At 34.1% G+C, this 25,194-nt stretch overlaps 2 protein-coding genes across 12 annotated transcripts in view; both read right to left on the bottom strand.

Annotated features, from left to right (window-relative positions):
• Window positions 1-8: 8 nt before the first annotated feature.
• Window positions 9-3,181, bottom strand: LOC136412624 (uncharacterized). 3 transcript variants are annotated; one of them, XM_066395742.1, is made up of 5 exons: window positions 2,948-3,181; window positions 2,754-2,877; window positions 901-1,016; window positions 391-525; window positions 9-182 (listed from the first exon to the last, which is right to left on the bottom strand). In XM_066395742.1, the coding sequence occupies exons 1-5, from the start codon at window positions 3,054-3,056 to the stop codon at window positions 130-132; spliced, it is 537 nt and encodes a 178-aa protein (XP_066251839.1). In that variant the 5' UTR covers window positions 3,057-3,181; the 3' UTR covers window positions 9-129. The 3 variants fall into 3 exon arrangements, with proteins under 3 accessions (XP_066251839.1, XP_066251838.1, XP_066251840.1); XM_066395741.1 differs by having other exon boundaries at window positions 391-531; window positions 2,948-3,179; XM_066395743.1 differs by lacking the exon at window positions 901-1,016 and having other exon boundaries at window positions 391-554; window positions 2,948-3,178.
• Window positions 3,182-3,675: 494 nt separating this feature from the next.
• Window positions 3,676-25,194, bottom strand: part of sei (seizure) — an 83,913-nt gene continuing 62,394 nt past the window's right edge. For 4 of the 9 annotated variants that reach the window (XM_066395925.1, XM_066395920.1, XM_066395927.1 and 1 more), the window contains 15 exons: window positions 24,011-24,192; window positions 21,453-21,479; window positions 19,212-19,366; window positions 18,916-19,157; window positions 17,926-18,235; window positions 16,261-16,451; window positions 16,056-16,201; window positions 15,836-15,995; window positions 15,395-15,505; window positions 14,214-14,282; window positions 10,629-10,840; window positions 10,252-10,569; window positions 9,811-9,929; window positions 9,597-9,741; window positions 3,676-8,529 (listed from right to left, as the gene is read on the bottom strand). In XM_066395925.1, coding sequence (XP_066252022.1) covers window positions 8,488-8,529; window positions 9,597-9,741; window positions 9,811-9,929; window positions 10,252-10,569; window positions 10,629-10,840; window positions 14,214-14,282; window positions 15,395-15,505; window positions 15,836-15,995; window positions 16,056-16,201; window positions 16,261-16,451; window positions 17,926-18,235; window positions 18,916-19,157; window positions 19,212-19,366; window positions 21,453-21,479; window positions 24,011-24,192 — 2,429 coding nt within the window. In that variant the 3' untranslated portion in view covers window positions 3,676-8,487. Of the gene's footprint in view, window positions 8,530-9,596; window positions 9,742-9,810; window positions 9,930-10,251; window positions 10,570-10,628; window positions 10,841-14,213; window positions 14,283-15,394; window positions 15,506-15,835; window positions 15,996-16,055; window positions 16,202-16,260; window positions 16,452-17,925; window positions 18,236-18,915; window positions 19,158-19,211; window positions 19,367-21,452; window positions 21,480-22,086; window positions 22,108-24,010; window positions 24,193-25,194 lie in introns of all 9 variants that reach the window. The other 5 variants (XM_066395926.1, XM_066395921.1, XM_066395923.1 and 2 more) reach the window with 4 other exon arrangements.

Genomic DNA, 25,194 nt, shown 5'->3' with positions numbered 1-25,194 from the left:
AAATAAAATTATTTTCTTACAATAACTGCTTTATTTACTCATTTATATACATACGTAATTCCTATTCTTGTGTATATTTGCAAGTTTATGTTTTCCATGTTGGAAATTATATCAAAATCTCGGATATGTTCATGATTTCCCTTCAGTAAAGGAAACAGAGACTCCGTTTGCATTACTCGTCCCTGAAAGACAATAAGAAAATTTTTAATAGTTAGTGATTGTGTATCTATCAAAGACAAATTTATATAAAAACAAACCATTAATTAATGGACAAGACCGTGGGGCTTGCTGCCAGACTATTTGAAATACATTATACTGTAAGACATTATCCAGACGTGAATTTTTCTCGGTAGGTCTCTATCGTTCTCAGAATTATGGCATAGAGCTTACCAGTCCCACCAATAGCATTTCCGAAAGACACATTCAAAACTTGACCATTGGGCAACTTGTATTGTTGTGCTCCAGCGAAACTGGCAGAAAATAGTGGCCCATTAGGTCCAAAGTTAAAAGACTGGCTTTGGCTACCTGAAGCTGGAATAATCAAAGAGAAGGTCCTAGGGATTAGTGATGCCTAAGAAATGGCAAATATTGAGTGATATTTGTATATATTTTTCGAGTTTTATAAGACAGAAGAAACAGGAAAAAAGAAGAATCTATTAAAAATAACAAACAAGAGGAAAAGAACAAGGGAAGACTGTAAAATGAAGTAATTTAGGTTGAAAATTAAGAAGCAAAAAGGTGATACATGACACAAGACACAATGTATATGAATAATTGAGAAATAAAAACACCAAAAGGATGAACACATCCAAATGGAAAAGGTTAAAAAGATTTAAACCTTCCTGCGAAAATCAACAAATGTAATTAGAAGAAATCAAAATGGAATTATAATATTTTTACCGGAACCTCCAAATGCTCCAAATGGGTTTTTGGCTTCATGTGATTGAGCTTGAGCCAATGCTGTAGCCCCCGACGAACCCTTAAATGGGATGGGATTTCGCGAACGATGAGGGTGGCTGAAATGTTTCGATGTTTTTCGATATCTGCTGATATTTTACCATTATAAATATCGTTTGTCATTATTAGTCAGTTTTTTAAGCCACAAGTAATAAAATCTTAGAAACCTGAGGAAATAAATGTCTTTAAATACCAGGAGGACTGTGGTGAGAACCAGGGATTGCGAAGTTTTAACTTTTTTTTTAAACAAAATTAAGATTTTCGATGTTCGATTGGTACTGATATCAATAACCAAAAGCATTCCATACAGATGAAAAATATTCAAATGCCCTTATCCGGAATAGGTACTTAAAAGTCAGTAATTCTGTCAGTGGTATATTTCATTCCGCAGCATGTGAAAAACTTTAATAAATTCAAATTTCTGAAACAAAGTAGTCAACAATTGAAGTTAAAACGGTTAAAACGGAAAAGTTTAGGGTAAATTCAAAATCAAAATCTCGTTAACGTCTGATTTGATTTCGGCTCTGTTAAAATGGGTAACTTTCTTACTATAACAAGACCTTTTGTTTAATCGGGTACATTTTTTTTATAGGTCGAAAACCATTGTTACCCAGCAAAAGCATAATATACTAGCAAAACAAGGAAATAAAGTTAGCCTATATGCAAAATTCATCGGATCACCTATTAGATCAAATTTGTATTCGGCGGGACAAATACTCAAAAAATTGTTTTATCTTCTCATCTCTTTTAACAAATAAGCTATTATGGGGTTAAATTTAACGTTGGGAAATAACCAAACTGGTCATATTTAACAACACTGATAAAAATTTTATTTTTTTTTATTACCATATGCTCATGGCGGAAAATCTAACATTTCTAAGGGTGAGTGATGATTTTATTTGTTTATTTAATATCATTTGGCTTTTTCTACATCTAGACAATTTGGGAATTTTTCAATGTCTCTAATAACAACAAAGTTTCCTAACTTCTCGAGATAATCGATTTTGAATTTGACCCAAAAATCTCTAGCCATTTCAATCATCGACTATTATACAGTGTGCCCATAAAGTAAGGAATAAATTTGATTAAAATTCAGGGAATTTTCTTTCAGAAAAATGCTCCGACACGTATGTTACTGTTTTTAAGTGCGGATATTTTGAGAAAAAATTTGATAATACAGGGTGTTCCGAAATTGAGAGGCGACCCTGAAGTGGAAATTTTCAAATGAGAACCCCCGTTTTTTGTTGCTTTTATGGATTCTACGTAAAATTCCGAGTATTTTTCATTAACGTACCCTATGTCGATATTCACCTGCTTGTCAGAAATTGGCGATGAAAAAATATTATTTATGATAAAAGATAACAACATTGTATTTAATAATAAGGAGCAATAATTATTTACTTAATTAAATGCTGAAACTGATAAATTAGAAACATCAACATTTTAGACGTTATTCAAATGTTTAATAACATTCCTATGGAAAAGAAAAATTACCAACAATGAAAAATAGATGATCAAAGATATCTTGACTTCCTACAACAAATTTATTTTCCAGTGCTAATAACCTGATAATACACGACGAAAATTTATGTAATTAATTGCTGAAAAAAATTTCCGAAAGAAAATTTCCTGAATTTTAATCGAATTTATTCCTTATTTTATGGACACATTGTATATACGTATCATAAAAAATGAAAGATAATGTATCATTTTTACCAAAGAATGGACGACTCTTGTCATTCCTTTATGTATTTAGTTACTTTATGTTGTATTCTATAACCAAAATATTTTCTTACTTATGATATTGTCTCTTTGTCCTCTTCAGTTGACCACTTCTAGATTGCCTGCCGGGACTCGCTTTCCTTTTAACATTAAGCGTTGACTCAACAATTACTTCATCAAAAGGTTGACCGAATGCCGCTGCAGTGATGCAAATATATTAATCATTATTAAACATTTCATTTATTTTAACGTCAAATTTATAACTCACATTTAGCGTTGGATTCGTTCCTACTCAGCGACGTATCCAGCGGTAGTCCCTGAATGAACTGACTCAAACACAAAATCCAGATAAATAAAGCTGCATATAAAAATCTCATTTTGAAGTATATAAGAGAAATTTACAATATCACATAAGTATTTTGTGGTCTTCGTCGACCAAACTGAAATGATCACATCAGACTTGTTCGGAGAAAATGAAAGCCAGCTCACTTTGCAAAATATGATTTAATGTCCCACTTGACCTTCTTTCTGTAAAAGGTGGTATACCACTTATACCGGGTATTGGAGATAAGTTGGTAATGGTTGTTAGGGACATGGTTGAGAAACGAAATCAAACGGGTAAAAATTTTTGGGATGAATTGAGATAGGTTCCCTGTATGCTCTCATGTTTATCTTCATTGAGTATTAGGAAGTTCGAGCTTTTAAATTGGCTAAAGGGTGTGTAGTCATAACATGATGGTTATTATTATTATTTCTTGAACATCCACTATAAATACAGCAAGTACGGAGAAAATTGAATCATTTTTAGTTAAATATTATGTTGGAACGCGCGTTATAAAGAAATTTATTCTGCCATATTCTTAGGAATCATTAACATTAACTACACATTTATTTGTTTTGTCCCCACATAACCGAACAAATAAAAACATTAAATTTAAAAAACATACTGAAATTTCATGTCGCATATTGATTAATAATAGGAAAATAAAACTACGATTTGTTAACTGAGCGTTCCGCAAACTGGGGCTGCTCATCGGCTTTATTTGGGGCATTTTTCAAAATTATATAGTATTTATTAAAAATATGATAAAACGTGTATAAACATATTACATTTGTGCTTATAAAACGAATTCGTTTTAAGTATGTTTAATGAATTACCTCATACGTAACAAGCGTTTTCATTCTTTCCATAAGTTTAATTTTACATGACTGGAAACAAGCGAGATTGGTCAACAATTTGGGGTGTTTGATGTAGCAAAATGGGAATATACATATTTTGAGAAATACGAAATAGGCTGATGTAGGTATCTAATCAAATTAATAAAAAATTATTTATCGGTACGTACATAAAGATACTTATGTAACTGAGCACCTAAAAATATTCCATTAACATGTCATGCTATAAGACTACGTATATAATAAATGTTACTAGTATGTAATGCACAAATTTTGGTTAAATGAAAATTTGTAATTTAGTGCGCTTATATTAATATAGAATAAGTATAGGATATCTGAAACAAGGATGACCCTTGGTCAAGAGGCAGACAGGTACTTTTTGGCAGAAACGTTTTTTCTCTTCAACAGGAATTTATTGAAAAAGTCTTGACTATATAATAAAAATAAAAGAGACGCAATAAAAATCCCATTTTCAACTTGTTTTTCAATGTGCTGCGACGTACATATTGGTACCGAAATATGCAGGTGCTGCGTGTAGTTTGTTCAGTATTTGCTTCTTCAGTACGTAGGAAGAAACACAGGAAACAGGTTTAAGTGAGCTGTAGAAATCTCGAGAGAGATTAAAGTATGTAAAAGATTTGAGTAAAAGCGAACTTAAATTTTAAACTTTCCAGATATTTTAAATGGGGATTCCCGATCTCCATTTAATTCATTCCCGGTCCTTCCAATCACTTAAATGTAAATTTTTCATGAATTTGGTCTGGTAGATCCCAATTCAGATCGTTTTATTCATAGGTATTTTCCCTTCTCAAAGCGAGGATAAAACTGGAAATCTCTCTCCTCATGGACAAACTATGACTTATTGAAAGTACTACAAAGGTGTCTCTACCAAGCTGAGGAAGAAGTTAGGATAGATATTAAATTAGACCAGATCATAATGAATGGAAAGTGCTAAAAACAATGCATTATTTATGAGACTTTTAAAACATTACAGAGCTATTGGAGATGGCATGATTAATAACGTTATAGTGATGTTAGGCAATCAGATATTTGCTGTTCTTTCCATGCCTTCTCACCACCTCCTTATCAAACTTAATGTCAAATATATCGGAGAAAAGTTATTGTTTTAAACCAATAGAAAATCTCATTATAAAATCCAATACCAATTGGGAAATGCCTAAGGACAAAAGTTTAGTTTAATACTTTGCAGATGTATCGAGATATTCTACTAGTATATCATCATCAACTTATTATTAGTTTTGCTCACTTTGAGATTTTGAACCTCCCTATACATTTATTGAATGTTTCCAAAAATCTTTTTAACTGATTTCCCGCAAAAAAGTACTTCTCGATCTCCTTTTAAAAAGAGGATCCAACATAGGGTAAATTATATACGTTTAATCTTACAACGCCACGATAGAAAACTATACAGGGTGTTTCCTAAATACGGTACATAACTTCGGGAGCGTAGTCTGTCGCTAAAATAAAGGTAATTTTGTTACATAAACTATATCCCAAAAATGCTTCGTTACGGAAATACAGGAATTAAAAAATTACGTGGTAAACGTGGTACGCCAGTGTTCTTTATCAATTATTGAATTATTATTATATTATTATTTTTAATTATTTCAAAATTAGATGAAAATGATTTAAGAAATCGAATAATTCAAAGTTGTAGTGTCACAAAAAATACTTCAGGAGTTTTTTGAAAGATGAGACAATCAATGATGATACGATTGGAATCGTGCGTTTTATCAGAAAATGAACATTTTCAACGTTCGTTTTGATTCTGTCACAAATGATTATTTTTATGATTACTATTTGTCGTTAAACAATAAAAAAATGAAAATGGCTCTTTATTCATGAATAGTAGTTATTACATTACGGCGCATTACAATGTCTTTTTTTTATCGAAAACGTCAAGAGGTATTTTTCCTTCTAAATCGAACAAACAATTAAAAACGAAAAAATATTGAAAAAGAACACCGGCGTACCACGTTTACTATGAATTTTTTTAATGAAACTTTCACACCCTGTATTTCCGCAACGAAGCATTTTTGGGATATAGTTTATATAACAAAATTACCTTTATTTTAGCGACAGACTACGCTCCCGAAGTTACGTACCGTACTTGAGAAACACCCTGTACAAGCAGTTAATAAATTTCCTAACAGCTATAGTACATATAATTAATAATACGACTAAAAGTGTTTAAATATGTTATTCTGCTGAAATGTGTGATATTGCTTACGTATTTCGAGTGATATGAATGGACTAACGTATGTTATATGCAAAACATAATTGAAATACATATTTATTTATCAGATTAATTCAATAATTAGTGATTAAAACGAAAACTGATAGTAAATGGTGTGTGATTTGAAGGTGCCTTGGCATTTTCTAATATGAAGATTTTATGCAAGAACATTGCTACATCAAACACCAATAAAAACTTCAACAAATATAACAATAATAATTAATGGATGCGTTCTTAACCAATACGTATGCCATATACCTATTTATAATGTAATAATACAAGACGGATTTTTCACTTGTGTGCTTTGCCATCACTGGATATGCTTTTAAAGTCAAATCTTAATATCATTAACCCCAACAATACAAAAAAACTAAGTACTAAGTAGTCTATAACCTACGAGGCAAATATGGATAATAATGGCTTCAAAGTTGACTTTAAAATCACAGAAATCCATCAGAAATACCCTTTCGCCAAGCTTTTATATACGAATTAAGTAGGTATTACCTCGAAATATTTTTTTTATTACAATAATTAAAAAATACTCTCACTGTCATTGTAACAATATTCATTTTTAAATACAAATCTCAGTCATTTGTATTTACCATTATTGTTTTTGCGTTTAAGTTATTATAATCAGGGATAATTTAGACGCTATTTGTCTATTAAGTGAAAGGCGAGAAGTGTCCGCTTTGAGGAATTATTAACAATTCTAATGCAATGAAAAGGAAAGCAGTAGATAAGGTTTTATGTGTTACTGATAGTGATGGTAATAGTGACTTTTCTAGAGAAGACGAAAAGTCATTAGTCATTAGGTGAACAGAACTGATTTAATTTGTCGAATATGTGTTGGAAAGGGGTTTATTAAGGCCTAGAAAGTGATATCGTTTTGAGTTGGTTCACACATACCCATTAAATATATAAATTCGTTTTCTCCCACTTCTTTTCAAATTTTCTTATTTTTTATATCCTTCAGTTGCATTCTCTTCACATCTCTGGATATATTCAGTACATAATATGTATCTCGTATAAGATAATGGAACCGATGGCACTCATGCCATTGATATGCATACCAGATTCTGCTAGTCAATACCACCTATCAATATTTGATAGACAATGTTAGAGATTGCAGTTTAAACTTCAGTGATAATCAGGTGCAGCTATTCAATATTCAATTGAGGTACGAGGATTTCTATTTGTTTATCTCCCACAATCTCGGGTTTAGTGGTGCATTGACAAAATGTGACATTTTCTTTTAAGGGGGGAAATGGCAACATAGCAGCTAGCTTTTGTTTTTGAGTAAACTTTAGAAATTCTATTTTGGATAAACCAGGTTGCCGCATCTACGCATAATACACGGAATCCGAGACGAAAGGTGAATTTTATACTTAAGGGGGGAGTTCGAAATTGCAACACTGTAATGAGTTGATATTTTGGAATTGACCGTTCGGTACAAGTGGATGGTACTGGTACAAGGTTCTCCGTTGCGTAAAAATCTTGATTTCTACAGCATTTTTGTGAGGAAGGGCATTACATTATCGTTTGAATGGGGAAACATTTTTTTTTCTAACTCCCGCATGTAAAGAACTCCCTGCTTAAATAACTCAATTTTTGTATAAATCGATCCAGGAATTTTATGTGCAATTCCCGTTGATTAAATCCCATTATTTCTGAGGACATTAAAAAAAATTAGAGACTTTGAGGGATTATTCAGAGATGTCTTAAGAACCACGTCATGGAAAGTATTAAATTCAAGACCTTTCTCAAATCCTCATCTCTAATTTTATCCAAATCACACATTTGAAGAATACTTTTTTTTTTAAGTTTCTTAATATCGCTTTATCCAGGCATTAATATTTTTGCTTCACTTTTTCTGTTCACTCGGTTATTTCTCTCCTTATTGTTACTTTTCTTTTGACGAAGGCTTCTAGGCACCTTGGTTATTTAAGTCGTCAACCATCAGTGAAATTTATTCCCCTCAATAACAATAAATTCTGTGATCTTCGTTTAGACACCTGCCCAACCTAATTATCTACTGCTTCCCCCTTACGTGATCATTGCGCTTTCCTTAAGCGCCAAAACCAAATTTTATACTCTTTTAGAACTAGGTCATTAAGGAATAAATTATAAAGACATTAAGGGTCAAAGTGAATCAGAGTCGGAAGACTAGCCTGCACCAACTGGTATGAAATCATATTAAAACGCTTTATTGAGTATCACGCTTCTGGGCCGTCATGCTTCCTACTAGCACAATGGATGAATAATTTCAAAATGCTGTCAGCTGCGTGTAAACTCAGAAGAGTTCAATGCCACATTTTGACTATTAAACAACATGCTTGTGCGGTGGAATATTCATTCTCACTTCCTTTCTACGGCAACTATTTCATTGACTTTTTCGTGGGGCTACCAGGAGGAGATTCCTGAAAGTCACAAAGAAGAGTTTATCAGTTTCCAAAAAAAAACTCAACTTTGGAAGGAATAAAGAGCTTAATATGTTAGTATTGATTTAGTGACCAACTTCAGACCAATTTAGTGTTAAGATTACGTATTATCCCATGAGTAGCTGTTGGCTTCTAATTTGTCTATCTATAAATGCGGGAGTTGTTCTGAATAATTTTTCCATCATTGAAGGTGCTTAATTTTCCCGTTTTACTGGATCTAATATATCACAGATAATTAGCACTGAGTTATTTTATGATTTTATGATAATATGAGCACATTAGTACCGCCCGCCCATCCATCAGGAGGATTCTCCGGTAATATCTTACAGCACTCATCGCACACATCACCCTCCAATTTTCCATGACATGCGACAGGTTAAAGAACACATATCCGGACCAAATGCCATGCGAATAAGACTTCTCCTTCAACTCCAAATAAAGAACATGATGATAGTAGCTGACTGCCCACCTATGGGATAGTCTCCTTCTAACCTCACTACTGTCTTCCAACACTCATCTCACATATGAACCTCCAATTGCCCATGCCATGTTGTAACCTAAGGAACACATAATCGAACTCAGTGCTGTGTTGACGAGACTTCTCCATTGAACTCCAAAGGAGGAACACGAAGATACTGGCTGCTCTATTGCCTGGTCACTGTTACCTGGCGGCATGACGAAACATCTGGATACGTACTGGAGGACTGTCCAGCTTTCATGCATGTCAGAATGGAGTATTTGCGACAAAAAATCCTGTTGTCCCACGGGATCAAGAATTTATACCTCAATAGACGTCATCGATAATTCGTCAAAAGGCAATTTTTCTGCCTTCCTCCTTCTTCGTTCATTCATGCATAGGACTCTACACAACGCGGTTCATTAATAAATATTTATTGTCCAGCTTAATTTCTGACAATGTGCTCCTAAATTCTGTACACTTTTTATTTTCATTGAAGTTAACTTTCCAATGGGATAACAAAAATGTAATAAAAGTTGTGGAAATATAGTGACGTGCTAACCTGAAGTAACAGGTGCTAGAGACTTACCAAATCTAATTCATCTAAAGATTCTAATTTAGCAATGGGAGCGCTTCTTTCATCTGAACTTTCTTTGTCTTTTGATATTAGACATTCCATCCAAGAGGGATCTTGATACTTTTCGAAGTCGAATGCTTTGTTAAAAGAGGCAAACCTGGAAATTAAAACTACATGTACTATTTTTACGACAAAATTAAGAGATAACCTAAATGGTTGATCTTACCTATGTAATACTTGGGAATGATGTGTTCTACTAATAGGCTTCGGTTCGCTGACAGATCTCTGGAAAGTAGTTCTACTACGACTAGGAGATGGCTCTACAGCGAAGCTTTCTTCAGGAACCTTAAAATAAAGCGATATTTGGATTGACTGAAGGAGACGCATTCTTTCACTACATGCTAGATGAATGATATGGGTCCTAATATGAACATGGATATGAAGCTGTGAACTTGGAAACTTTCCATATGTATGTATGAACAAAAGAAAGAGACATGTTTTCCATACTTCGATGATTTTAACTGAATATATCACTAAGTTACTCTAGTGATCCAAGAACGCCATTGGCAGACTTAGAAGTTCTCATCATGGTTACTAATTTAAATATAGCAAAAGTTGGAAAAAAAGAAAGAGAAAAACTCGACACTCAATGACATGCTTTATTTACCTCAGACTCTTTTATCACAGCTACTTCTCCAACGATCCACCTTGATTCAGTCACCTGTTGCTCATCAGAAAACTCCTTCACACTCACCGCTCGTTCTTGCAATAAGCTCAGTATCGTCCGTACATCGTTGCCTAGTGAACTTTCGAGTGTTTCAACTTTTCGACTCAGTGTCTCTATTTGGTTGTATAAACCATCTAGATGGACACGTTTAATCTCCAAGGCGTCGCCATCTTTTTCGGAATGTTGAGTAACTATGTGAGGTATGTGTTGAGATCCCGGAGGTGGCTGCCCTCCACCTGCGTCCACTGGAACCAGTATCTAAAATATTTATTGAATTGATCAGTGATGTATTCAACAATTTGTTGAAAGTTGAATACTTCGTCTCCATGAGGTTGTTCATTTTGAGGCACTGGCGGACTAGGACTATTGGTGTAGTAGCTGGTACTGCTGGAAAGAGGCGCACTAGAATGGACATGGCTGGTAGTGGCCGTAGCTGGAGCGGTTGGAGCAGCTGAATGGTGATGGGTTTCTACAGAAGACTGTCGACGGATAGTGCGCACTCGGTGGGAGGACGGTGGAGTGACTTGTGCTGCGGCAAATTTTGAGATATAGATACAAAACTCGACATAATTTAACAGCTTCCAGGTATAGAGACTGTCCGTTTTTGGAACCCAAGCATGAAGGTTTCGGTAACCTTAAAATACAGGAAGTCGGTTAAATTGGGGCAAAATTGTGCAATTTAAAGAAGAATATGTCGTCTCAAAATTTGAAAAATTCCCATGGAAGAACCTACTAGAAGGACGTTAATATTAATTTCTTTCAACAAAGAATTGAGCGCGTTTCACAACACCGGCATAAAAGTTAATTTATTACCTGTTTCCTGCACGGAAAAAGCAATTGAATTATCATTTTTAGTTTGACGATACACAAAACCAAATTTATTAATTAAATTCTAAAGTTTAGGTGTACAAACATGATATATCGTTTTAAAGAAAATTTCATTGTTTTTCAGCGCATTTGCTAATAAATTGGTAATTGAGGACATGGTACAAATTCACCCCTATTTATGTGTAAAGTTTTATTCTCAAATGGAAGAAAAAAAAACAGTAAAAATAGTTGTGAAAATTCAATATCATGTTCATAAAAAGCAAAATGGATGATGATTGCCGAAAATCGATATGTCGGATTTTAAATATAATACCGCCATGCTGTAGAAAGGGAAGAGTTGCAACGATGAAGTGTGGATTATGTTGAATTACCTCCCCAAATAACCTGAAAAAAAACTTTTTTACAAAATTTCAGTTTTTCCGAACATTTCTGGAAGTCGCGAAAATTTCAAATTTTCAAACGGCACGTTCTTGAACTAAAAATTGTTCAACAATGCCTCAATTTAACCAATCTTATATTTGTTATGGTTATAGAGAACCCCGTGATTGAACTCCAGAACCCTGTATATTATCGTCGAACACAGGAATATCTAATATTCAGATTAAATTATAAAGAAAGATCTGGGCATCCTTGTAGATCTTCGTTTCTGGTCAGGAAAAGTTTGCTTTAGTAGCTGTGGCTTAACTTCAACAGACCATAATCTCTCCTGTATGTACATTTGCTTTAAATAGGCATACAGAGTGTTTTATAAACATACAGACAAACTTTTAGGAGATGTAGAGTTCATTAAAACAAATATTTAGATCGAATAAAGTTAGATCCAAAATCGTTTCGTTTCCAAAACACAGAGTGTTTAATCTATTTTTTAAAATATTTTTTAAATATTTCAAAAACAGTTTGGGATACGGACATGAAATTAGGGATGCGCTATGATGGGATAAATGTGCACGTTCTGGAGTAGACAGAATATTTCTACATACACCAGTGGCGTCCATGCGGCCAATCAATGCAATGCTTTAATGAAAAAAATGGTACGCCGCTGACTTTTTTTTAATATGAATATATTTTTTTAATATTCCATTAATGCTTTGTAAAGCAGGCCTTAGTGTTTTGATGCTCAAGTAGCTGTTTTCAAGATAAAAAATAATTTGTTATACCTATGTCTATCAAAAAATTGATGTAAGTTTCCAAGGGCGATTTATTTTTAATTCTTTAGGAGCAATTAATTAAATTTTTTTAGTAGAGATAGACGACATGAAGATAAATATTTCTTGTCTAATAAAATATATTCGCAAATAAAAAATAAATCGCACTTGGAAACCTATACCAGTTTTTTGGTAGGCACATGAATGATAAATTATCTTTTATCTTGAAAACGGCTACTTGAGCAACAAAACACTAAGGGGCCTTATTTATTAAGAATTTATGGAATATTTAAAAAAATATATTCGTATTAAAAAAGTCAGTGGCCCAACATTTTTTTTTCATTAAAAATATCCCATTGAATAGCCGTACGGACGCCACTGGTGTAGGTGGAAATATTCCGTCTACTCCAGAACATACACATTTATGTCGCCATACCGTGCCCGTAGTTTCATGTCTGTATCCCAAACCGTTTTTGAAATATTTAAAAAATATTTAAAAAAAGAAATTAAACCTTCTGTGTCTTGGAAACGAAGCGATTTCGGACCTAACTTTATGCGATGTAAATATTTGTTTGTATGAGCTCTACATCCCCTGAAAGTTTGTCGATATGTTTATGAAACACCCTGTATACCTTCACTATGTCTTACACACTATTTCGAGGCATTCTCATTGCATGCAATGGCAAATTTACATCCTGAACTGAAGCATATTTTCTGACATGACAAACAGTACATTTCTTAGGGCGTCGTAGATATGATTACATGCGTTAATCAAAATGTCTTGTAATTATGCTCGAATTTGAGTGAGAAATTTATAAGGAAACAGTTTTGTTGGTTGCTCTGATGATTGCATGCAATGTCGTCTTTTAATGATGGTAACAAGGGATTTTATTAGATGGCCAGTTCTTGCATTTATTGGTTAGGGACCTAAATGCATACAGTAAAATATAGGGTGCCTCTAGCTCGACCTAGGAATCTTGAAAGCCATTAGGGATGCAGAGTGAATTAAATGAAAGCAAAGTTTTCCCGTGCGGATCGGAAAACCAAGAGAAAATAGCAAATTTATTGCTGTAGAAGGAGGAAGCTAAGGCAACAAATTTACATTTTAACTGAGTAAAACACATTTTTTTTCTGACTTTGGAATTTTTGCTTTTAGTTTTAGTTTTTAGTGCCTTCCAGTAAACAATAAGTTGCTTTAAAGCTATTAAAATAACACTTTGCAGCCCGTTTTGTATCACTAAAATGTCACTTTTTTTGTTAATAACATAAATTCTATGAAGTAAGACATATAGTTGTCTTTTAAATAATCAATAGTTAACAGAATATGTATAACAATGATCAGAGCCCTATTACCGAGAAGAGTTGAGGATGATGATGATTATAGTGCATATTGCAGCTCAGAAAAAATGCTTTAAGAAAGTGATCTCAACTTTTAAATTTCTTTTTAATTTAAGCAAAAAATCTTTATAATTTACAGTTATTTGAATTACAATACAGAAAAGGACTGATTTGGAAGGCGGGCCAAATGAGTTGCAATTAGAAAATGATTTTACTAATCCTTTAGGAAAATTGTCCGGCTTTTTCGCTTCTAGATCAATAGTTTCAGATGGCAAAATTGGCAGAAAATGTATAATCTCTGCTCAATCATAAGAAATTGCAATTTTCGATTTTTTCCGGCTGTCTTTTTAAACAATCGAATGTTTCCCATTACGTATTAATAAAAATCTTTATTCTTAAAAAAGATACAACTGTGCGTCAATTTAATCCACTTTGTGACTTTAATGGTTTCTGAGATCCTCACATTGAAAGTCGATTTTGGAACACCCTGAATACCAAATTTTCGAGTAAATATTAGAAAACTTGAATATATCTCTGAGTTTTATATTCACTCCGCTGAAATGAAAGTGAAATGATGTTAGTGTGACTTACCTACTAAGGGTTGATGAGTTTTGTGTAACCTGAGGTCTGGAATGCTGCGTTTCAGTTGTGATAGCATGCCTAAACACATAAAAATGCACAAAATATTTTTAATAACAAAAACCTCATTCCTTAAAATGCTAAAGCTTCCTGTATGTTGGACGTTATAAAACGTAATTGATACATGTTCGCGTAAAGGAATACACTGGATGCAACAGAACCACTAAATTGCATGCGGCTGTTTTTTGATGTTAAATAATTATTAGATCTTGAAGATGAATTTATGAAAGATTAGTAATGGGCACCAATAGATGTGAAGGAAAGGGATATCAAAATTATTTGATTAGCGATATTTCTTTGTCCAGTGTGCCACGTGTACAATGTACTCATGTCTTTAAAATTTACTAGGAAACGCAGTACACGATTTCTACCATTAGTAGCTACTTTGGATTTATATGCACTATTTTCTTGCAGCAAACAACTAATTCTGGCGATTACATCTGTTAAAAATAATAATTCGCCATGCATATACAGGGTGATATTAACGACCACGCGGAGCGACTCAGTATCCAGGAATAAGACGAAAAGTATTTTTCTTTGTGAAACCCAATGAAAAACAGTTTTTCGTACACTTTCACACCTTTTACCACAATAAAAGACTCTCAGAGATTTTTCATTGTGGTTTTTATTGTTAGATTTCTTGTTATATTACTTCCTGCAGTTTAATATATTTATTACCATAATTCTAGGTTCAGGTCGAAACTGCGGGAATTGATATCGAAAGATTGAAAGCCAGATACGTTTCAATTGATGGCCAAAGTGCGTGTAAAAGTTACTTTGAAGAAATATGGAGCTCGATGAATGAAACATTCAGAATTGTCTTAACCGTGATTATAGAAGAACGCTTATTTTTGGATAAGAAATCACTCCCTATACTGAAAGTGCTTCACCCTGGCTCATAAAGCAGCAAGTAAGTAAAATGAACTGTTATCTTCTACTGGCTAAGTCAGCATTAACGATATTGCAATTAAATTAAAATATATTACTTAATAGAAACGTCTACTTGGAGCTAACGTTCGTGAAAATCTAGGCTGAACTTATTTGTATTTTTCTGGTAAAACGGTGGTTCACTTTCTTTTTAAAAAGTAATACATCTGTAATGGCACTTTGGAGGTACATTTTGTAGTACTAACCTGTAATGGAATTAAGTGTCGAAGATCTACGTTTTTCCTCTCCAAAGTCCAGATTCAGTGGAGTCACATCTTGTCCGGCCTTGTCCGTGGAAAACTCTAGTATTCCATGTCCTTAGATATGCACATAACATAGAAATCATAGTAAATCTCTTAACAATTCTTAAGCACGATGCTCAACAATGCAAATTTAACATCTCAGGCAATATCTCGCTAGAGGTGTTGCATTATGGAAAAATAAATTGCATGACAAAAGCTGCATGGTTCTTTTGTCCTCTATGTTTTATTTCTATAATTCACGGTTTCATTTTTTGGCCTAATATACATAGATGAATAGAAAATAGATGTGATGAAATATATATCAAAAAATCTACTTTCTCCAGATTGATCTAGCATGCGTATGTATATTATTTTTTACTTTTTGTGTCAAAATATCAAATTTACCTGACTCTGACTCATCGCTGTACTGGCTCTCTTGTCTACCATTGAGCGAATTGCCTCTAGAACTGAGCCCATTCGACCTCGATGGAACCCCCCTGAAATATCTGCTTTCTTTGTCTTTTGGGTAAAAGGACCGGCGAGGTATAACCCCAGCTTGCTCATCCTAATTTTTTAAGGTTAGATTGCAGTTATTTAGATTGAAGCTTGAAGAAAACATACTCACATCTCTAAGATTAAATGTAATTTCCAAATTATTCAGGAAGTAATTGTAAAATTCTGGATAAAGCTCTAGAACGTCCAGCAAATCTTCCCTGCGGATTTTATGTAGATCACAGTAAGTCAACGCGCGAACGTTACAGGCACTCTTTCCTACGAGTATGAAACTGTGAATTTACCAGAATTTCCATCAATAACTGGTTACGTCTTACCTATTGTAGGAGACAAACAAGGGTTTTCCCCAAAAATATCAAATTTTCCTAAAATAGCCATCACAATGTCATCTCTTAATATTTCTATTGAGCCTCGTGATATGAAGTAAAGAGATGTTAGGACATCACCTCGATGCACCAATGTGTCTCCAGGCGGGGCGTGAGTTGTTTTGAATTTTAGAGATAAAGCTCTGGAAGAATATTAAATAAATAAAAATAAGGTCCAAGAGGAAAAGACAATCAAATTAAATGGATGAAGATAAATTTCTGCCACGTAGACATCAGAAATTTAGCCACAAATTAAGGTGTCTCTAATCCATCTAATCCAATAACTTTCATCTGCATGCTAATTGCTGAATCCATGTTGGTTATGAATGCAGAAATTTCCATACCGGCTCTTAGGAAATCAAATTCCTATTCTTCGTGTTAGGGTTCCGTGATTGAATTATAAGTATTCATACATAATAAATGATAAACTTTTCTAGGCCATAATACCCTAGAGTGGTTTGGAAGAAATAAAACAACAAATTCCTTTTAAATTTCAAACGATATAAAACCATCTCGATCAAAACTTTCCAACCGATCTGGCCTAGAACTTGAGAATTATTAAGTTGAAGAAAGAAATATTTATGGAACGAAAACCTGAATTGACGTGACTGAAACTAAGAGAATTCTGGTGTAGCACTGGGTAAACCATAGTAAAAGCCATACAAAATATTTTTAGCCAATGCCCTTTACTACACGAGCGCGATTAATAGCACTTCCTGAATAAGAGCCCTTTTATATCCCTATGAAATATAAAATCAATTTCAATCACTTGGAGGAGCTCCTGGGAATAATAATTTCATAGGGCGGAATTAGTTTGCATTTTATAGTGCCGTTTTAATAAAGAAATTTTTGTCGTACAGGGAGGCTCTTACACATTATTGAACAAAAAGAGAAACTCCTGATCACAGCGCCTGGAAATGACCTATCAATCCTATAATATCAACCTATTAAAAGATTGGTGAAGCAAGTTTTCGCCGTACTCCTAAAAGATCAAATTCTGTCCCAACCGATTTCACCTTATAAAAGACGGATTAAAATCCGGGTTTTGAGAAGGCTATGGAAGTAGACCATTTATTCCTTAATGAGTCAGTAGACTTCAAATACTTTTCCAATTAATCGCGGTAATTGATTGCCTCATTTTAAATATTTGCTTTCATATGATCTCTAACAAAAATCTAACGGATTAAAATCTGGGTTTCGGACAGGCCATGAAAGCGGACAACTACATAAACGCGCATTAAGATAGTTTCTCACCTCTCGTGAAAAAGGGTGCTGGTGCTCCGTCTTGTCACAAATTCAAAGGTACATAATCTAAGTACATTAACTTACCTAGTTCTTTCTGTAGGAAATTCAGTTGGTCGCAACTCATATGTTTTAAATTTGACAGTTTTTTGGGATTTTGACTACAAATATGCACCTGCATTTGCTTTAGAACACCATGACACTATCCTAAGAGATCCGACCTAATGGTAAAGTATTACTTACCAGTTACACTTCCTACGTGTTTTTTTTTTCTAATTCATACCCTGAATGTAGAGGTGGAAGTTTGTTAATATAAAAATAGTGTTGAAAACCTTTTGACTAACAGTGGCACTATTAGTCTATTTAATGTCTTACCTTAGACACCCAGGACTAGCTCCCTCGAATACCCCGCAATTTTGCAGCAAGTTCCTGTTCAAATGCAAGCAAATATCCGCCTGGAGACATTCTGGAAATCCCTTCAGGACTGAGTTCATATCGATGCCATTTGTATAAGTCCATGCATGTTGGAAATATTCTTCTAGTCTTTGCCTTAAAGGATTAGGAATCTGGTGGAACCGGATAAATTCTCTGACGCGCAGCATTTGGGTGTGGTACCGCGCAGTACCTGAATACAGGCGTTGGATGATGGCCGATACGTTACCAAAGATACTGGCATACATCAGAGCTACAGAAAGAAACATTTTAGTTAAATTCAATTTATGACTTTGGGTAGAATTTCAAGAATCAGTCATTGCAAAGAGAAGTCCGATGTGAGAAGAAGACCGGTTTCGACCCAGTTAGCTCTCGTTAATTCAGTTCATCTCCAGCCAATTAAACGCAAGTAAAAATCGACAATGTCAATAGCAAGTATGTTGAGTCTGCAGGGAAATATCCTACTAGTGCAATATACCGTATCCTTTTTACGTGGAAATATGTGTGTAAACCGATATTGCCAATTATTGCGTGCGTTTAACTGACTCGGATGAATCGACCTGATGAGATCTAATGGGATCAATACCTGGTCTTTGGAGTACTCAAGAGTTAATTAAACGCAGAGCTGTAATGAGGGGTAAAGTCTTAATAGGACTTCATCTTCTTCTCAGATTTTTCCTGACTGTTTACAGTCATCTTCGTTCCTCATGACTATAAGTCGGTCTTGTGTACTAAGTGTTGCTGCTTATACTCGAAGATTTTATCAAGATACGGCAAGGACACGGCAGATGGAGCTGGTAGGATATTTTCCCGTAGGTCCAACATATTTACCATTGATATACCCGATTGCTCAAATGTTGGTGAGAGTATCTGATTTATAAAGTTGTCAAGGACTTATGTCTAGTATCACCTATTAATGAGGGAATCACTCACATCCAACCAGCATGACGCAAATAGTAAAAATCTTCTCAGCATCTGTATTCGGAGCGACATTTCCGAATCCCACACTTGTTAATGAAGTAAAAGTGAAGTATAGCGCAGTGATATATCGACTTTTGATGCTGGGTCCCCCGGTTCCATTTGCTGTATAAGGCTGCTGGGTGTCATTTGCCAGGATATCCAGCCAGCTAATACTTGCATGAAGATTAGGTCGTTCTGCATTCCCTATTGCGTACCTACAAATAAGAACTAAATTGAATTAACTTGCTACTTTCTCAAATGCAATTTACCATATGCAAGCTAGCCAATGTGCAATGAGAGCGAAAGTGGCCATCAGCAGTAACAAAACTGCTGCACCATACTCTGAATATCTGTCAATTTTCCTTGCAACCCTCACTAATCGCAGCAACCTTGCAGTTTTGAGGAGACCGATAAGAGTGGTAGTCTGAAATTAAACGGATCACCGTGGTGTGGCCGATGTGAAGAAATAAGGATTTCGTGGTTTAGTCGTCGAGAATGTAGGTGTTAAGTTGTAAAACAGAAAGGCTATAGCAGGCATGAAAAACATGTTAGTTTTAGAATTAGGTATTTCGAAATCGAAAAAATAAGAACAAATTTAGCAGTCATTCCTTGTGAGGTGTCTAAGGGCCAATTTTTCAACGTCTAATTAGCAAGCGGCTAGTTGCTAACTGACAGCTGTCGCTCTTTACTAACTGGATATTGAAAAACCGGTCGTAATCCAAATTCCCATCTCGGTAGACACATAGTTCATTGCTTATGAAAAAAGGCGTATTAAATAGATATACCTACTCGTACTAGTACAGCTCATTACCCTCTGTTAAAGTTAAAAATTCTGATTAGGGCCGAATTATTAATGTGCTTTAGTTTTAACAGCAGGCTAATCTCTATAAAATCCAAAATTTCTATGGAAATTAGCCGGCAATTACAATAATAATAATAATTGCTATTATTATTGTTATTGTTACTATTATGATTATTGCTCTTACTATTATTAAGTTGATAGCACGTTAATAATTTGACTCTTAAAGCCGGTTCTTCAATGTCCAGTTAGGGAGTGACAGCTATTAGTTAGCAACTAACAGATTAAGTGTTTTCCAAAATTATAGTTAAATTTAACCAACAATCGAAGTAAAGGCAAGTTTATGAAATATCTTTGTAATCGATAGGGACAATTTAACCGACCGTTACCATTGACTGCAAGTTACTTCATATACAGTTCAACAGGATATTGAAGAACTATTACTTACTTGTGCAAAAGCTGTCAGCAGTGCCATATTCTTAAGGCCATGAGATGAAAGTTTCCCAGAAAGTTATCAAGTAATAAATTAAAGTGCAGTTAAATTAAATATTGAGAAAAATATCAAGTAGTTTAGAAGTGGCCAGTGAAATACCAAAAAAGTTTAGGACATATATTTTGATTTAAGAAAATCTCTACAGTAAAATAAACCGCGCCCTTTATCCTCCTTGAGAGATTCCTATTAGTCAAATGTTAATTTAGGGGTGTGGTTTTTCCTCATTTTTCTCTGGACAAGATTTTGATTGGTTGATGAAAAGTCGACCAAAATATGCCACACCCTTCATCCCTCATCCGAGACTCCAATTGTGTATCAAAAAGTATCAAATTCAAGATATGATTTTCTTTGATTCATCACTTGAATTCTAATTCACTATTGAACAATATAAACCCCAGTTCACTATTCGTTTATCAGAAATTTCTATTTTTTAGAATGTGTTGATGACCAAAAATAAATTATACCTCCCCCTCTCATCCTTAGAGATCCCTATTATTCAAAGTATGTTAATTTGCGGCTGTGAATTCTTTTCATTTGTCTCTTGGCAATATTCTGGTTGATTAATGAAGATCCAAGCCAAAGAACCACGCCTGATTCATCCCGTGTGAGAGATTTTTATTGGTCATTATGCCCTAGTTGGGATGTGTTTTTTTTCTGTCACCAAGATTCTGATTGGTTATTGCGAAGTCGAGAAATAGCGATGTGAACCACGCCTCACTCCCTAGAGACTCCTTCCTATTGGTCACTACGTATTCATTTAGGTTTTTTCTGACTTAACCATATTTTAGATCTTTATTTCAAATTTTGCATTGATACTTTACAAGAACTCCAGATAGAAGAAATCGTCTCCTTTCTTTTTTGAAACGCTGTATACACTTAATAAAGTATTGGATGACCGCTTCTGCACAGAGCTATTTCGGCAGGCAATAAAATATTTGAGTATTATTAAATTCCTCTAACTTTTTAGAGGCAGTGCACTTGATGATATATCCGTATTCAAAATTTTCGTGTGAGAACCCTTAAAAACTTGGTCACTGATTTAAAGGCGGCATTCCATATTACCAGTTAAACAGAATGAAAATCTTCAAGTACTTTCGTGCTTTTCCCAGAGTTTAATCGGAAATATGAAATTCGCCTGTAAATGCATAATGTTATGGTACAGAGGCAAGGATATACAATTTGGATTAGTACATAACAGAACATCGATGATGGTATTACCTGTTTATTTTGACCATTACCTATTCCCTGTGAGAGAAAAAACAAAACAAATTAAAATCATAAGATAAAAGCTATTAATAAATAATACATAATCAATAAGCATATTATAATAATGAAAATTGTGTCATTTGGAAATATGTTCAGTACAATTGGCATAATTCAAATTCATTCAAATATTGTGCACATTTTGTTTAAAGGCGCGAGTATATTTGCTCCCATTAACGATCACTTTTAATGTTAATACATACGAGTGAAATGCCAATATCGGTGAAATTCGGGAGAAATATACAATTCCTTTAGACTAGTTAAGTAGGTGCAAAGTTACGTTATCGAGACACAATCAGAATATCAACAATAAGCTCTACAAAACACGTATTTATTTGTATTACCATACAGTACAAATGGTACGAAATAGAGCATAACAATAGCGTGCACTAGACCACAAACAAATTGCGTCAAGCGTATACCAAAATATGTTATGTACGTGAAAGTGTATTCATGATGGGAAACATACAACTCTAAATGTATTTGTTCGATGATTCTGAACATAATTTATAATTAGAGCACGTAAATTTCCCAAAAGCAGCTGAAATGAAGAGGTAAAACAAAAGCGTTTCAAATCTATTTCCTCTACCTCATCCTTATCCAAGCCCAACTATAGAAAAGAATTGAAAAATATCGATTTTAAAAAACCGTTTTTAAGTACACAAAAAGACACGATATGTTGTTTATGGGGGAGAAATATGCTAAAAGGAGACGTGATTCCTAAATGTATTTAACATCGATGTTGAAAGAATACTGAGAGAAGCAGAAAATAATTCAAATAAGCAAAATTCACTTTAAAACGAAGGTACTCGAAGGAATTATAGTCCGTATTTCATACCATGAAACAAAACAGAAAATGATTAGCTTGATTAAAGAAGATATAAAGGTGATAAGCGTCGACCAACATCTGGTTCAAGTTGATGTAGAAAGTGAAACAACTGGGAAATTATTAAAAAAGTCCTATAATTTAATACTCAGAAACAGAAACACGACACACGGCATGAACATAAAACATTGACTCTCTTGCAACATTCCAGTTTTCTTCAAAATGCAACATGTATTAAGTAACACCCTATTAAACACAAAAATGATGATTGCATCATTGATAAAATGGTTGTTCTGCATTCTTTTCGGTTAAAGCTTGCTTTTGCAGGGTACAGGATTGCTTGGTGAAGATGGTAAAGGTGTTTATTGTGGTTGGCCGCCGTTTCATCATAAAGAATTCGGAAATTTTACACCTTTCAGGTTGGTTCATGCTATATGAAGTATCATGAAGTCAATAGAAGCAGGAGGTGCTATACAGGGTGTCTCTAAAAGGTCTTTACAACGCTCTACCATAGGTAGCTGAGATCAAAATAAAACGACTTAACTACATTTGCCTTAGTTCAAAAGTTGATAATAACCGAGTTACAGGGTGGCACACAGCAACACAGCAACAGGGGTTAATTTTATTCGTCGCATTAATTTTTGTGTGCGTGTAAATGGTGGGCATGTTGAACAGTTACTTAAGTAATTTTTTAATGTTATTTTTAATGTTAAAAAATAAAAAATTAGAAAATTACATTCCTTTCCATTTACTTTACAAGCGTTTTTCTCGAAAATGATTGCAGTTAGCGACTTGATTAAGGTATACATTTTTTAAGCAAAAATACCGCGCAAATACGTTTTTTCATCCAAAACTGGTTTACCGTTAAAAACCAAAAAGTTTGAAGGACCTAAACAAGTACCTAATGCGTATACGTGGGGCCCTCTGCGATTTACTGAAATTTTGTTTGTAGATATGAATTCCTCATCCCCAAAAACCCCCTTGTAGAAAATTTCATGAGTTTTCCTCTTACCATTTAATAATTATGGCTAAAAATTGAATTTTACATTTCTACTTTGCCACCGTGTGGCTCGGTTATTACCAACTTTTGGACTAAGGCAAATGTGGTTAAATCGTTTTATTTTGATCTCAGCTACCTATGGTAGAGCGTTGTAAAGACCTTTTAGAGACACCCTGTATAGGAAGGAAATATAAGGAAAGTGGCAGTTTAGAAAAAGGTCTCAAGACTATTCTGAAGATGAATCAATTTCGAAGAAAACTATCAGCAACAAGATCTTAAACAGTTTAACTAATACTGATAGATGGAGAGGTCTTCTTTATGAAGAGGATGACGAAAAAGAAGTAGATAAAGAGGAACATATTTTAAGAGGAAAATATCCTGAGTCTGCCTAGACCTCGCCAGGAAATATTCATTTTATTCTAAGATTTATTCGTCAATCAAATTTAGAGGTTCAATCAAGGTACTGAACTACCATTTTATCATAATGATGGAATGCAAATACGAATTAAATCAGTTATTTTCCTGTGATTGATTCGCTGCAAAAGGTATAATCAGCTTCATGATACAATAATATCACCAAAAGCACGAATCAAGACCTTCTGCAATGAAATGTGAACACATATCTCCAACATAAATCATATCCTAAACAATATGCACTAACGACAATGAACATTCAATAGGACTTACCTCGTCAGTATCGGTACCAAAAAATAGTAAATCGAACGGGACTGCTGCTACCAGATCGATAAGGAACCATCCTTTGAGGTAATGCACTGCTATTTTTCCTGGATCTGAGACGATCTCGTCATTTCCAGAAACGTAGGTTGTTCGGAAATTTATCAGAATGTCTACGATGAAAGTTACGTCCACTGAAACAATTAAAAAGATGTGTTATTGAAGGTATTCGATTAATTAACAGCAATGTGGTGGAAACGGGTTGGCATTAACAAAAGCGTTTTTTTATCAACTTGTTGGACTAACAGGAATATTTGAAATATGCACTGAATGTCAATACTTATATGAAAAAGTTATGGGGCAACCCGGCGATACGTGTTTCTACTTAGTGGCTTCGTCAGATGTGTGCGTATGAAGTAGTACACACACGTCATCACACATGTCACAGACACGCTTCACATATCCGGAGACATACACGCATGCGTATAAGCGGCATGGAAAACATGATTGAAAAAAAAGGGATTTACAAGCAGATACCAGTTTTGTGCAACTATTCAAGCATGATGAATACACTTTATCTAATTAAAGATTTGTGATAAGTCCGAGAAAACTGAAAAAGGGTATTCTTGTTTGCAATATGGAAACTATACGAAAACTTTTCATAGAATAAACTCCCTTTAAGCTTCAATGAATGGAACTGAAACGACATCGTTCAAAGGCATTTCAGTAAATCCGTATTATCGAAGATTATGCTGCTCTTACTCTTATGCTCTTGTCCAAAATGTTGACGTATTGAGAATTGAAGTACAAAGAATGCAAAGAGAAAAGTTAATTACACATTTCACTTTCAGAAGTTTTAGTTTTGCCAATAATAGGCAATTTCAGGTAAATGTAAAGAGAAATGAAGGGAACGTTAGAATTATCCTTATATTACGTCCTGCCAGGGGTCTATAATTGGTAATTTCAATGCGTTGTATAAAGCACATAATCTGTGAGGAAATTTCTTTTGAAGTAGAATTTATTCCATATGGTTTAAATTTTTCTCATTACCTTATTGTTGCACCTTAAATCAGATTCTTCAATATTAATATTAAAATGAAAATTGGTTTATTTTTTGGCGACGAAGCAAGGAATATTTGTAGGATCGAATTTGGAATGTGAAGGATATAGTCATTTTTATTAGAATTTGTCATATA

Source organism: Euwallacea similis, chromosome 12, assembly GCF_039881205.1.
Source record: "Euwallacea similis isolate ESF13 chromosome 12, ESF131.1, whole genome shotgun sequence".
NCBI classification, from domain to species: domain Eukaryota; kingdom Metazoa; phylum Arthropoda; class Insecta; order Coleoptera; family Curculionidae; genus Euwallacea; species Euwallacea similis.
The sequence above is the reverse complement of the archived record's forward strand: the minus strand, read 5'-3'. Positions and strand labels throughout refer to the sequence as shown.

What these genes read in the sequence shown, in the direction of transcription:
- LOC136412624 (XM_066395741.1), bottom strand. Translation starts at nt 3,056, where the DNA reads ATGAGATTTTTATATGCAGCTTTATTTATCTGGATTTTGTGTTTGAGT. An exon ending in GAACGAATCCAACGCTAAAT is followed by an intron (nt 2,878 to 2,947) that starts GTGAGTTATAAA and finishes GCATCACTGCAG; the next exon opens with CGGCATTCGGTCAACCTTTT. An exon ending in ACAAAGAGACAATATCATAA is followed by an intron (nt 1,017 to 2,753) that starts GTAAGAAAATAT and finishes GAAACATTTCAG; the next exon opens with CCACCCTCATCGTTCGCGAA.